General features: G+C 38.3%; 1 protein-coding gene across 5 annotated transcripts in view; it reads right to left on the bottom strand.

Moving 5' to 3' along the window:
- Positions 1-15,254, bottom strand: part of UBE2R2 (ubiquitin conjugating enzyme E2 R2) — an 86,590-nt gene that overhangs the window by 27,612 nt on the left and 43,724 nt on the right. The window contains exons 2-3 of one of the 5 annotated variants that reach the window (XM_036330573.1): positions 14,866-15,004; positions 7,945-7,995 (exon numbers count right to left, since the gene is read on the bottom strand). The exons of 2 other annotated variants lie outside the window; for them this stretch is intronic. In XM_036330573.1, coding sequence (XP_036186466.1) covers positions 7,945-7,995; positions 14,866-15,004 — 190 coding nt within the window. The remainder of the gene's footprint in view (positions 1-7,944; positions 7,996-14,865; positions 15,005-15,254) is intronic. 2 more of the 5 variants (XM_036330577.1, XM_036330574.1) reach the window with 2 other exon arrangements.

The raw sequence follows: 15,254 nt of genomic DNA on the forward strand, positions 1-15,254 counted from the left end.
TCTGCCTAATAATTCACCTTATTACACCTCAATAAAACAAAACTCCTATGTATAGAGTAGACTCTGGGAATTAAAACAGCTCATATATTGTTTTGTTAGTCCCAATGCCAGGGTTATTATTAGTATGTTCTTATAGCATCTCTTCAAATATTTATTAAGAGTTTATGGCAGCCCTGACCAATTTGGCTCAGTGGATAGAGTGTCAGCCTGCAGACTCAGGGGTCCCAGGTTCGATTCCGGTCGGGGGCATGTACCTTGGTTGTGGGCACATACCCAGTGGGGAGTGTGCAGGAGGCAGCTGATCGATGTTTCTCTCTCATCGATGTTTCTAACTCTCTATCCCTCTCCCTTCCTCTCTGCAAAAAAATCAATAAAATATATTTAAAAAAATAAATAAATAAAAAATAAAAAGAGTTTATGGCAAATCAACAAAACTAAACAGCTACATAATTTTTGTTAAAGAGAGAACAGGAGAGAGATAAAGAGATAGAGAAAGGATTATCAATCGGCTGCCTCCTGCACACCCCCTACCGGGGATTGAGCCTGCAACCCAGGTGTGTGCCCTGACCAGGAATCAGACCAGTGACCTCTTGGTTCATGGGGTCAATGCTCAACTACTGAGCCACACCAGCCAGACAATAGCTATGTAATTTTTAATTGAACTCATACTGAATGAAAACAGTATTATGGACAGGTGTGTCACATTAGTGAAATTAATTAATATAACCTTATAGTACATATATAGAACAAAGTGGGGGTTTTTACTCACATAATTTAACCACCACCCAGATAATAAATACTACCATTTTGAAATAGCTCCTTTCAATAGTTTTTGGATGCATACGTATGCTTATTTCTTTACAAAACTTATTTTCAAAGATTTAAATATACCGTATTTGGGGATATTTTTTGTTAAACCTCACTGGAGGATTTATTTTTCCCCACTGTTTTTAGAGAGAGTAAAAGGAAGGGGGAGAGACAGAGAGAGAGAAACATTGCTGTGAAAGAGACAGAGACATATCGATTGGTTGCCTCCCACACAAGCCCCCCTACTAGGGCCAGGGATGGAGCCTGCAACCAAGGTAACTGCCCTTGACTAGAATCAAACCAGTGAGCCTTGAGTTCAAGGGCCAAAGCTTTAACCACTGAGCCAAAGCTGCTAGGGCAATATACTGTTTTATACTGTTTTTCCCCCATCTATAACATAAGCATTTTCCTGTCATATAATAATCTCTAAATATATGACTGTATCTGCATAATGTTCCATCATATGGATATAGAGATGAATCATTTTTTTAAAAAATGATTTTATTTTGGGACACTTGGGTCTTTCCACTCTTTTGGTATTGTAAATACTGCTGCACTGAATGTCCTTGGTAGTATCTCATATTTCAAATATTAAAAAATCCAGAAAAGGCCTCATCTAACAATACTAGTAAAAGGGAGTGAAGAAAAGAATGAAAGGACAAGCTAAGAATAAATAAGCTAAAGACAGCTCTGGCCATTGTGGCTCAGTTGGTTGGGTGTCATCCCGTGCACGAAAAGGTTTGATTTGAGTCCCAGTCAGGACACATGCCCACAACTGGGCTTGATCCCTGGGAGGGGGCATGCAGGAGACTGCCTATCGATGTTCTGCTCTCATATTTTTGTTTCTCTCTCTCCATCTCTAAAAATCAATAAAGAATACATATTTTTTAAAATATGCTAATGATGCCCAGCTGGTGTTCAGTGATTGAGCATCGACCTATGAACCAGGAAGTCTGGGTTCAAATCCCAGGCAGGGCACATGCCTGGGTTGTGGGGTCGATCCCCAGTGTGGGGCATGTGGGAGACTAATTATTTTTAGCCCTGGCCGGTTTGGCTCAGTGGATAGAACATCAGGCTGAAGAGATAGACTATCAGACTGAAGGGATCCCAGGTTTGATTCCCGGTCATGCCCGGGTTGTGGGCTCAATCCCCAGTGGGGGGGCGTGCAGGAGGCAGCCAATCAATGATTCCCTCATCATTGATGTTTCTATCTCTCTTTCTCCCTCTCCCTTCCTCCCTGGAATCAATAAAAATATATTTTTTAAAAACTGTTTTAAATATGCTAAGGACATTAGTGAAAATGGCAGAGTAAGGACCCCCAAAAATTCTTTCTTCAATAAAAGCAATTAGAAAATGGTAAAAAATTGTAAGAATCAACTCTGTGGTGTTTTTTGTTGTTGTTGTTGTTTTAAATATTTTATTGATTTTTTACAGAGGGGAAGGGAGAGGGATAGAGAGAAACATCGATGAGAGAGAAACATCGATCAGCTGCCTCCTGCACACCCCCGACTGGGGATGTGCCTGCAACCAAGGTACATGCCCTTGACCGGAATCAAACCTGGGCCCCTTCAGTCCGCAGGCTGATGCTCTATCCACTGAGCCAAACCAGTTAGGGCAACTCTGTGGTGTTTTAACTTGCCCTAGTCCCTGCCTTGCTCTCCACAGTCACAATAGCCTTAATACTAACAGCTCATCCTTGAAGTGAAGACCAGCAGCCACAGAATGAACTAGAACTTCTTCAAAGCCTTACTCCCAAGGAACTGTCATTATTTGAACTTTCTGGCAGTCCCCTAGAAGAACCCACTTGCCTGGTTGGTCAAACAACAGACAAAACAAAAACTTTAATAGGAAAAGCTGGAATATTAGAAGTCCATACAAGCTTTGAAAAGCTCTGACAAATTCCTAAGAATCTAGAAGACCTGGACAATGTGGGGTTGTGTATATATGCCCAGGCTATATGCACATACTCAGGAAAGTCATGAGAAGTAATTAGAAGACCCTAAACTAGCACCTATGCTTGTACTTGAGGATCTGTACAGGAAGGAAGTGAAGGCTAAGGCAGAGTTCGCAAATGCCTAGCTACCTATTAAAAGCATGCCCTGGGAAGCACACAGAGCTCCTCTACAATGCCCAGGGGAGGAGCAAAGAGAGATCTATGAAAATTCCAGTTGCCTTCTTTCCAGAAATGGAAAGACTGGTACTAAAATTTATATAATAATTCATGGGACCCAGAATAACCAAAACAATCTAAAAATAACTAGACAATTCACACTTTTCTATTTCAAAACATACTATAAATCTACAGTGATGAAGACAGTTTGGTACTAGTATAAGGACAATTCAATGGGATTTGAAAAAGCCTTTCAACAAATTGTGATGAGACAACTGGATATTCACATACAAAAGAAATGGAGTTATATCTTTTGAAACAGCCAGGAAAATGTCCTTAACAAGGCCTGACCTTAGGGAAAACTGGTTAACTAGAGCCTAACCTGCTGGGGTAATCAGAACCTCAATGACCTGGGGGAAGGGAAATACAGTACCCAACTCCAGCCTGTCCCCCTAAGTGGGGAGAAAAATACTGAAACTCTTGTGAAAGCTCACAATCCAGAAGCACATGCTCACTAAAAGACTGCGACCTAATCATAAGAGTATAGGTTGCTTCCCATGCCCCCACACCTCATCACCATATTACTAAGGCCTATCTTACAGCAGTTCTTTTTACCTGGTAAATAATGACCAGTGATCAGGAAAAAATTACAAAGCATACAAAAAGGAAAATCACAAATGAAGAGACAGAGAAATTATCAGAACCAGACCTGGCAGGGATGTTGGAATTATCAGACCATAAAACAACTATGACTAATATGTTGCAGATTCTTTCCTGTTAAATTTCTTTTAATATGAGTTGACATAGAACATTCTATTAGATTTAGATGTACAACATAATGATTCAACAAGGGCATGTACAAAGTGATCACCACAATAAGTCCAGTAATCATTTGTCATTGTACATAGTTATATGAATTACTGACTCTATTCCTATGCTATACATTATGTCCCCATGACTTATTTTATAACTGGAATCTTATACTTCTTAATACCCCTTCTCTTTTCCTCTCAATACCCCTCCTGACCATCAGTTTGTTCTCTGCATCTATGAGTTTGTTTCTATTTCATTTTTATTTTTTAGATTCAGTTTGTTCTCTGCATCTATGAGTTTGTTTCTATTTCATTTTTATTTTTTAGATTCCACATATAAGTGAAATCATACAGTATTTATCATTTTCTCTCTAATTTATTTCACTTAACATAATACTCTCTATCAAGGTTGTCACAAATAGCAAGATTTCATTCTTTTTTTATGGCTGAGTAATGTACACACACACACACACACACACACACACACACACACACATTCTTTATCCATTCCTCTATTGATGGACAACTTGGTTGCTTCCAATCTTAGCTACTGTAAACAATGAACATAGGGGTGCATATATTATTTAGAGTTATTGTTTCCGTTTTCTTTGAATAAATACTCAGAAGTGGAACTGCTGTGTCCTAGGGTAATTCTATTTTTAATGTTTTGAGGAGCCTATGGATTCTAATGGATAAAGTAGACAATCTGCAAAAACAGATGGGGCAATGTAAGCAAAGAGATGGAAATCATAAGAAAAAAACAATAAAGAGAAATGCTAGAGATTTTAAAAAATACTATAATAGAAATGAAAAATGCCTTTCTTGGGCAGCTTATTAAGACTAGACATAGCTAAGGAAAGAATCTCTGAGTCAGAGGACATACCACAGGATCCCTGAAAACAGAAAAGCAACGATTGAAAAAAATAAAACACCAGAACGAAACACCTAAGGATGGAGGGACAACTATAGAATGTGTAGCATATATGTAACAGGGATACCTGAATGAACAAAAGATACCACAATGAAAATGAAAATACAATCCACAGAATGGGAGAAAATATTTGCAAATCATGATAGGCATGTTTCCAGAATATCTATAATAATAAAAGCGCAATATGCTAATTAGACTGGATAGCCAAATGACCTTCTGGACGACCTTCCGGACAAAGCTGGGGTTGCGAGGGCCGAGGTAGCCACCGCGGCTGTGAGGGTCAAGCCCCTTGCACGAATTTCGTGCATCGGGCTTCTAGTATAAAAATAAAAAAGCTTATAACTCAATGTAATAGTGAAATAACTCAATTTAAAAATAGGCAAAGTGCCCTAGACAATTTGGCTCAGTGAACTGAAGGGTCCTGGGTTCGATTCTGATCAAGGGCATGTACCTCGGTTGCAGGCTTAATACCCAACCCAGTTGGGGTGCGTGAGGGAGGCAACCAGTCGATATGTCTCTCACATCGATGTCTGTCTGTCTCTCTCTCTCTCTCTTCCCGCCCCCCTACATTCCACTCTCTCTCAAAAAAAAAATCAATGGAAAAATATCCTCGGGTGAGCATTAACAAAACAAAACAAAAAGTAATAAAAATGGGCAAAGTAGCCGAAACCGGTTTGGCTCAGTGGATAGAGTGTTGGCCTGCGGACTGAAGGGTCCCGGGTTCGATTCCGGTCAAGGGCATGTACCTGGGTTGTGGGCACATGCCCAGTGGGAGATGTGCAGGAGGCAGCTGATCGATGTTTCTCTCATCATCAATGTTTCTAACTATCCATCTCTCTCCCTTCCTCTCTGTAAAAAATAAATAAAATATATTAAAAAAAAATGGGCAAAGTATATGGATAGACATTTTTCCAAAGGAGATTTAAAAAATGGCCAATAAAAATAAATCGCCAGTAAGTATATGAAGAGATGCTCCACATAATTAGCCATATAGTTTAAACTATTTTTATTGATTTTTAAAGGTATCAAGCCTAAATTATGTTTATATTACAACTGAAAGAAGATAATATTGGATGGTACCTTAAAAGTTTCATAAGAACTCCTTCAATAGAATATACAATCCTAAAGAGTTTAGCTGAAGTTAAAATCTAGGGGTATATTCTGCTATAGTGCTTCCCTGAGATTATGCAGTTTTATCACTATTTTTCAGATCATTATTAATAATTTAAACATTATTTCATATGTATGCTTCTCCATCTGGATGAAGAAATAAAAATGCTTATAGCCCTGGCTGGTGTTGCTCAGTGGTTAGAGTGTCAGCCTGCATCCTGAAGGGTCGTGGGTTCAATTCCTGGTCAAGGGCATGTACCTGGATTGCAGGTTCATCCACAACCCCAATCAAGGTCTGTGTAGGAGGCAACCAATCGGGGTGTCTCTCTCACATCAATGTTTTTTCTCTCTCTCCCTTATTCTCTCTCTAAAAATCAATAAGAAAAACCCACACAAATCTTTCCCAGCCAGCGTGGCACAGTGGTTGAACATTGACCTATGAACCAGGGAGTCACAGTTCGATTCCTGGTCAGGGCACATGACTGGGTTGCAGACTTGATCCCTAGTGTGGACCAATAAAAAAATATATTTTTAAAAAATCTCAAAAAAAGAAAAGAAAATCAGACTTCACTTTCAAAGAGAAAAAGATCAAACCTCGTCTTCAAGAAGAATCAGCAATAATGGTGAGGATCTGAACAATTCTTTTTTTAATTCTTTATTGTTTAAAGTATTACATATATCTCCTTTTCCCCCCATTGACCTCTCCCCAGCCGTTCCCACCCCCCAGCACATGCCCTCCTCCCTCTACTGTCTGTGTCCATTGGTAATGCTTATATGCAGGCATACAAGTCCTTTAGTTGATCTCTTACCTCCCCCACCCCTGCCTTCCCTCTGAGGTTGAACCAGGTTTGTTCAATGCCTCTATGTCTCTGGATCTATTTTTGTTTATGTTGTTCATTATATTCCACAAATGAGATCATGGGATATTTATCTTTCTCCAAATGGCTGATTTCGCTTAGCATAATGCTCTCCAGTTCCATCTATGCTGTTGTAAGTGGTAAGAGTTGCTTCTTTTTTTACAGAAGCAGCATAGTATTCCATTGTGTAGATGTACCACAGGTTTTTAATCCACTCATCTGCTGATGGGCACTTAGGCTGTTTCCAAATCTTAGCTATGTTAAATTGTGCTGCTATGAACATAGGGGTGCATATATCCTTTCTAATTGATGTTTCTGATTTCTTGGGATATATTCCTAGAAGTGGAATTACTGGGTCAAATGGCAGTTCCATTTTTTAAATTTTTGAGGAAACTCCATACTGTTTTCCACAGTGGCTGCACCAATCTGTATTCCTACCAGCAGTGCACGAGGGTTCCTTTTTCTCCACATCCTCACCAGCACTTGTCGTTTGTTGATTTGTTGATGATAGCCATTCTGATAGGTGTGAGATGGTACCTCATTGTTGATTTGATTTGCATTTCTTGGATGATTAATGACTTTAGGCATGTTTTCATATGTCTCTTGGCCTTCTGTATGTCCTCTTTCAGAAAGTATCTATTTAGGTCCTTTGCCCATTTTTTGATTGGATTGTTTATCTTCCTTTTGTTCAGTTGTATGAGTTCCCTATAAATTTGGGAGATTAAACCCTTATCGGATATAACATTGGCAAATATGTTCTCCCATGCAGTGGACTCTCTGAACAATTCTTGACCTCCCCAAGAATAAAAAGCTCATATACTAGTAGCAGAAGAGTCACTGTTCTGAAATCATAACAACAAATAGCCACCAAAACTAGTATTAAATTGCTTAATCAATACCTGAAAGTTTTACAGCTATGAAACAAGAACCAATTCAACTTTTTTTAAAAATTCTCACCCGAGGATATGTTTATTGATATTAGAGAGAAAGGAAGGGGAAGAGAGAAACATCAATGTGAAAGAGAAACATCGATAGGTTCCTTCCCCTACAAGTCCCGATGAGGAATCCAACCTGAAGCTTAGATATGTGCCCTGACTGGAATCGAACCTGCAACCTTTTTGGTATATGCACAAAGTTTCAGCCAACTGAGCCACCAGCCGGGACAAGAAACAATTTTAAACCCACTTAAATTATCTCAGTGACTGTTTATGCAAGCCAACCTGTCAATGACAGCCCCTTCTGAAAGCCAGCCAACTGAAAACACACTCACTTCAACAAACACACTTCTTTAAACAAAGCAATCAATAACTTTCTCACCCAAGTAACCACGCTTCCACTTCTCAAAAACCCTGTAAGATCAGCAGTCTGCTGCAAAACCAAAAGGTGATTTAAAAAACAATAATATATGTATATACTGCCTTGAGACCCAATATTTTATGACCCCTAATGTGCAGTATTAAAGTAATTTTGTTATCCCATTGATTATTTTCATATGGAATTTTATACATGACCAAAAAAATATGAATAGTGAAATGAAAAAAAGTGGAACGATTCCAATTATTCCTGCAAACCTAGTTATTAAACATACTATTAAATAGATTAAGAAAAAGCTTCCCAGTCCTAAACACAACTATCCTTGGTAATAAGTCAGTTGACAGCAAATGTAGAGTGTTTACTGTTGCATTTGGATTAGTACCTAGAGTTAGTGTGAAATGAGGACATTCCCACTGCTGAGCTTTTTCTCTGCTATGTCATCAGCTCACATCTGCTATAGGATGTTTCCAACATGACAGCAAAAGCAATCAAAACATGTTTTCTTATTAACTTGCTGAAAGTTTCAAAAGTCTGTAAATCACCAGAACTTTTAAACTGCTCATTAATAGTTATGTGAAAAATAAAGTGAGTAGCTATACCGAGTGATACTATAATATGTGCCATAGGCTTTACAATCAAGAAAGTGAGTCTTCACTGATTAAAAAAAATCCCAATCTAAAGAGGTTAATTTAGAATTACTATAATACTAAATATAATTACCCTAAAATTAAGATGAAATACAAACAAAAGAAAATCCCTGTGGATAGAGCATCGGCCTGAGGACTGAAGGGTGCTGGGTTCGATTCCAGCCAATGGTACATGCCCGGGTTGCAGGCTCAATCCCCAATAGGGGGCGTGCAGGAGGCAGCCAACCAATGATTCTCTGTCATCACTGATGTTTCTATCTCTCTCTCCCTTCTTCTCTGAAATCAATAAAGAAAAATAAAAGTAAATTTCAGGTATTTAAGAAGTAACTCTTCGTATTAATACTGATAGTAGTCTGTTGTTTTTTTGTTTGTTTTTTAAATATATTTCTTTATTGATTTCAGAGAGAAAGGGAGAAGGGGAGAGAGAGAAACATCAATGAATCATTGATTGGCTGCCTCCAGCAGGTCCCCTACTGGGGATTGAACCCGCAACCCAGGCATGTGCCCTTGGCTGGAATCGAACCTGGGACTCTTCAATCTACAGCCAACGCTCTATCCACTGAGCCAAACCAGCTAGGGTTGTTGTGTTTTTTTTTTTAATATAGTAATAAAAAAATGTTTCTTGCAGCTTGGAAAGTAAAACCTTTTATCCCCCTCCTACTCCCAGAAGCTAGAGGAACCCACTATATCAGCTAAGTTAATGTTAAATAAAACGGAAGAGACATTTGGACTTTCAGTTAAATAGGCCTCACAAACTACTAAGTTTATTGAAAAGATATTTTTATTTTTTAAAAGTCATAAACCTAGAAGGACAAATGGGAAGACAAAAAGCAACAACATTTTAGAAGCTGGAAACCAGAATAATAAGCAATAACTAATTTAGAAGACCAGAGAAAATTTAAGCCCGGGTTAGTGATCACAAGCAAACAAGTAGGCTTATTTCCTTCCATAGAACCATGGAAAAGCTAAAAAATTAGAGGCACCAAATACAGGTGGTGCTGAAAATAGAAGGACTGGTCAAAAGTCTGTATAAAGAATAGTGAGATCCCCAGAACCTCTTCCCATGCTGATCAGTGACTAGCCCACACCATGCTAACAGAAGACTGGAGGTTTACTCTCTGCCATGACTGAACTGAGTAGAACTAATGGTGGGGAAACCAACTGAAACAGGGAAAATCTCACTACCGAGTACTTCCTTTTTCCACCTGGGTCTAAGAAGGCTGGCAATCAGGACTATCATTGCAGGTAGAAAAAAGGATTCTTCTCTGAAGTAACTGACCATCCCGCACGGGGAGGGAGGGGGTCAATTTTACCATAATGCAGTTGTTCTAAAAGAAAAAAACGTAAAGATATAAAAAATATATTTTTACTGATTTTAGAGAGAGGAAGGGAGAAGGATAGAGAGATAGAGACATCGATCAGCTGCTTCCTGCACACCACCTACTGGGGATCGAGTCTGCACCCCGGGCATGTGCCCTGACCAGGAATCGAACCATGACCTTCTGGTTCATGGGGCAACCTCCACCACAAAGCCATATCGGCCAGGCATCAATCTGCTTTATAATAGCACACTTTAATATGGGTGGACAGATCTCCAGACATTTAAGGAAAGCCTAGAGGTGAAACAAACAAACAAGACATGAAATACCCTAAGTGTCCATCAACACACGAAGAGATAAATAAAATGAAATAAAGCAGTGGTTCTCAACCTTCCCAATGCCGCGACCCTTTAATACAGTTCCTCATGTTGTGGTGACCCCCAACCATAAAATTATTTTCATTGCTACTTCATAACTGTAATTTTGCTACTGTTATGAATCGTAATGTAAATATCTGATATGCAGGATGTATTTTCATTGTTACAAATTGAACATAATTAAAGCATAGTGATTAATCACAAAAACAATATGTAATTATATATGTGTTTTCCGATGGTCTTAGGCAACCCCTGTGAAAGGATTGTTCAACCCCCAAAGGGGTCGCGACCCACAGGTTGAGAACCGCTGGAATAAAGAAATAAAATTCAACCATGGAAGGAAAGAAGGGTGGGAGGGAGGGAGGGAGGGAGGGAGGGAGGGAGGGAGGGAGGGAGGGAGGGAGGGAGGGAGGGACCCTGCCATTTGTGAAAACATGGATGGACCTTGAGGGCATTGTGCTAAGTTAAATAAGTCAGACAGAGAAAGACAAATACTAACTAAAGCAAGGATGGGGTGGGAAGAATCAAAGATACAAATTGGAATGTAATGTACAACATGGTGACTATAATGAACAGTATTGTGTTGTACACATGAAACTCGATATGAGACTAGGTCTTTCTATAACAATGTGTGGTAATGTTAATTATATACATACTAGAAGCCTGGTGCACGACATTCGTGCACTCGGTGGGGTGGGGGTGGGGGTTGTGGGGGAGTCCCTCAGCCTGTCCTGTGCCCTCTTACAGTCCAGGAGTCCTCGGGGGATGTCTGACTGCTGGCTTAGGCCCACTCCCCGCAGGCCTAAGCCAGCAGTCAGACATCGTTAGCGCTGCCGCGGAGGCAGGAGAGGCTCCTGGCTGAGCTTCTGGCTGAGCAACGCTCCCCCTGTGGGAGTGCACTGACCACCAGGGGGCAGCTCCTGCATTGAGCATCTGCCCCTGGTGATCAGTGTGCGTCATAGCGACTGGTCTTTCTGCCGTTCGATGTGCTTATTAGCCTTTTATTATATAGGATATCTAATCATTATGTTACACACCTTAAACTAATACAATTCTATCTCAATAAAACTGGAAAAACATTACCTAGGAATAAGTCTACAGGAAGATATGTATGATCTCTACACTGAAAACTATAAAGCACAGAGAAGAAAAATTAAACAGACCCAAATAAATAGAAAGATGTAACATCTGTAGACTAAAAAGTCTCAATATTGCCCAGCCGGTATGGTTCAGTGGTTGAGCGTCAACCCATGCACCAGGAGGTCACTAGTTTAATTCCCAATCAGGGCACATGCCAGGGTTGTAGGCTTGATCCCAAGTAGGGGGCCTGCAGGAGGTAGCCGATTGATGTTTTTCTCTCTCTCTTTCTCTTTTCTCTTTCTCTCTCTGAAATCAATAAAAACATATATATATATATATATTTAAAAAGTCTCAATATTACCAAGATGTCCACTGTTCCCCTTTATCTACAGCTTGAATACAATTCAATAAAAATCCCAGCAGGGCCCAGCCGACGTGGCTCAGTGCTTGAGTTGACTGATGAACTAAGACATCACAGTTCAGTTCCCAGTCAGGGTATAGGCCAGGTTAAAGTTGGTAGCTCCATCCCCAGTAGGGGACAAACTGGAGGTTGCCAATCAATGATTCTCTCTCATCACTGATGTATCTATCTCTCTCTTCTTTCTCTCCCTCTCTTTCACTTCCATTCTGAAATCAATGAAAATATATTTAAAAAAGAAAAATCCCAACAGGTTTTTGCCCTGGTCAGTGTGGCTGAATTGGATGGAGTATCATCTGTACACCAAAAAGTAAAAGTGGTGAGTTCGATTCCCAGTCAGGGAACATACCAAGGTTGAGGATTTGATCACCAGTCAGGGTATGTGAGAGAGGCAATGGAATCGATGTTTCTCTCTCACATTGGTATTTCTCTTTCTATCTCTCTTTCCCTCCCTCTAAAATCAATAAAAACATATCCTCATGTGAGGAATAATAAAAAAAATCTCCCAGTAGGTTTTCTGTAGAAATTGATAAGCTGATACTAAAATTGATGTGGAAACTGCATAGGACATAGGACAGCCACAAAAGAGAGGAGAGGAGGGGAGGAGAAGGGAGGGGAGGGGAGGGGAGGACTACTAGATTTCAAGACTTATCATTGGCTATAGTTATTAAAACTGTTGTTCATACAAGTCTAGAAAAACAGAGAAATGGAACAGAAGAGTGCCCAGAAATAGACACATATAAGACCACCTAATTTACAACAAAGACAACATTAAAATTCAATGGAAGAAAAGATAGTCTCTTCAATAAATTATACTGGAGCAGTTACTAGATAGCCACATTGAAAAATTAATCTTGACCCATGTCACATATTTACAGATGAAGCATAAACCTAAGTGCAACTCTGAAACTATAATTTCTAGATGAGTTATGCCTTACTCATATCACAATGAGATCACCATGCTGTGATGTGGTTTATATTCATGCTGCCCTAGAGACTATTGTAATTATTTGTTGCAAACTTAGGACTGCTCCTATTCACTTTCTTTTATGTAAGTAATTTGTAAAAGTTTCTGAAAAACTTGCTTTTGCTTATTTAATTTTGAATAAAAACTAAATTCATAATAAGAAGAAAACGTAAAACAATATCCTGTTGGAAGTCCTAGCAGAGACGAAGAAATAAAAGGCATCCAAATTGCAAAGAAATAAGTACAATTATCTGTTTGCAGACATGATCTTACAGTATAAAACCCTGAAGACTCCACATAAAACAAAATCTGTTAGAATAAACAAATTCGGCAATACTACAGGACAGAAAACATCCGAAAATCAGTTGCCAAAACCAGGTTGCATTTCTATACAATAAGAATTAATCCATAAAGGAAATCAAGAAAACAATTTTGCATACAAGGCATTAGAAAGCATCAGTATAGCAGAGAATGACTTGAGAATAAAATACTGAACCAAGGAGGTAAAAAAACTTGTACACTGAAAACTGCAAAATGTTGAAAGACATTAAAGACAACACAAATAAATGAAGAGACATCCCATGGCTCATGGGTTAGAAAACATAGTATTCTCAAGATGTCAATATTACCCAAAGTGATCTATAGGTTCAATGAAATCCCTATCAAAATCAAATTATAATTTTTTCAAAACTAGAAAAATCCATCCTAAAATTCATACAAAATTTCAAGGGACTCCAAATATCCAAAACAATCTTGATTGGAGTTCTCATACTTCCTTATGTCAAAACTTACTACATAAATCTACAGTAATCAAGACAATGTGATACAGCACAAAGACAGATACACACATTAATGGAAAAGAAGAGAGCCCAGAAGTAAACTCTCATATGTATGATCAAATGATATTTAACAAGGGTGTCAAGACTATTCAATGGGAAAGGAACAGTCTTTTCAACAAATGATGATGGCAAAACTAGATATCTACATGGAAAAGAATGAATTTGGACCCTTACCTTATACCATACATAAATATTAACTCAAAATGAATCAAAGACCTAAACATAAGATCTAAAATTATAAAATTCGTAGATGAAACCAGGAGGAAAGCTTCATGCATAGAGTTTGGCAATTATTTCTAGGATATGATATCAAAAAACACATCAACAACAATAAAAAACTGCACTACATCAAAATTAAAAACATTTTTGCATCAAATGATACTATCAACTGATTAAAAAGACAACCCACAGACTGGGAGAAAATATTTGTAAATCATATATCTGATAAGAGGTTAATATCCAGAATATACACTGAACTAAAAATCAACAACAACAAAAAAACAATTAAAAACTAGACGACGACTTGAATAGACATTTGTCCAAAGAAAATACATTTATAAATGGCCAATAAGCATATGAAAAGATGCTCAACATCAACAGTCATTAGGGAAATGTAAATCAAAACCACAATGAGATATCTACTTTTTTGTACCAATTAGTATGGCTATTATCAAAACAAACAAAAATGTTGGTGAAGGAACTTTCAAGGCTGGTAGGAATGTAAAATGGGTGCAGCTGCTATGGAAAACAATGTGGTAGATTCTCAAAAAAATTAAAACTAGAATTACCATTTTATGCAACAAAACAGATGTTGCACACCTATGTGCACAGACACTTATTTATAATAGCCAAATGGTGAAAGCAACCCAAGCATCCATCATTCTGCTTTAAAAAGGAAGAAAATTACAAACATGGATGACCCATGAAGATATCCTAAGTGAAATAGACCGATCACAAAAGGACAAATACTGTATGATTCTACTTATATGAGTTACCTAGAATAGTCAAATTCCCAGACAAAAAGTAGAATGCTGTTGGCCAGGGCCTGGGGAGATGTGGGAATGGTGAGTTGTTTAATACTTCAGGATTTCAGTTTGACAGATGGTGGTATTACACAATGTGAATGTACTTAATGCGACTGAACTGTACACTTACATATATTTTACCACATACACATACCAAAATATCTTCATGACACAGGAGTAGATAAAAGTTACTTCAGTTGGACACAAAAGGTACTAACTAACCACACACACAAAAAAACTGATAAATCTTACTTCTTGAAAAATAAGAATTTCTGGTTCATCAAAAGACATCATCATTAAGGCAGGAATCAGGCAAGCCATAGAGTGGGAGAACATATTCACAATACATATATCCAACAAATGATTTGTATCCACAGTATATAAAGAACACCTTCAAATTAATAAGCAAAAGACAAAATTATAAAATGTGTCTCCATCACTGCTCAGCAAAATCATATATGCTCACTGCTTAATCATCACTTGTATTTTTTCATTTCATTTTTCCAGCTTCTTGCATTATTATAGTGTCACTGGATTTTAAGAGCTTTTTTATAACTAAAGATGTTAACCATTTCTCATGCATTGCAAATGAAATACCATGTTTTTTGTTACTATTTTACTCTGGTGTTTTACTTTTTGGT

The sequence above is a fragment of the Myotis myotis genome, unplaced genomic scaffold (assembly GCF_014108235.1).
Source record: "Myotis myotis isolate mMyoMyo1 unplaced genomic scaffold, mMyoMyo1.p scaffold_m19_p_12, whole genome shotgun sequence".
Taxonomy (NCBI): domain Eukaryota; kingdom Metazoa; phylum Chordata; class Mammalia; order Chiroptera; family Vespertilionidae; genus Myotis; species Myotis myotis.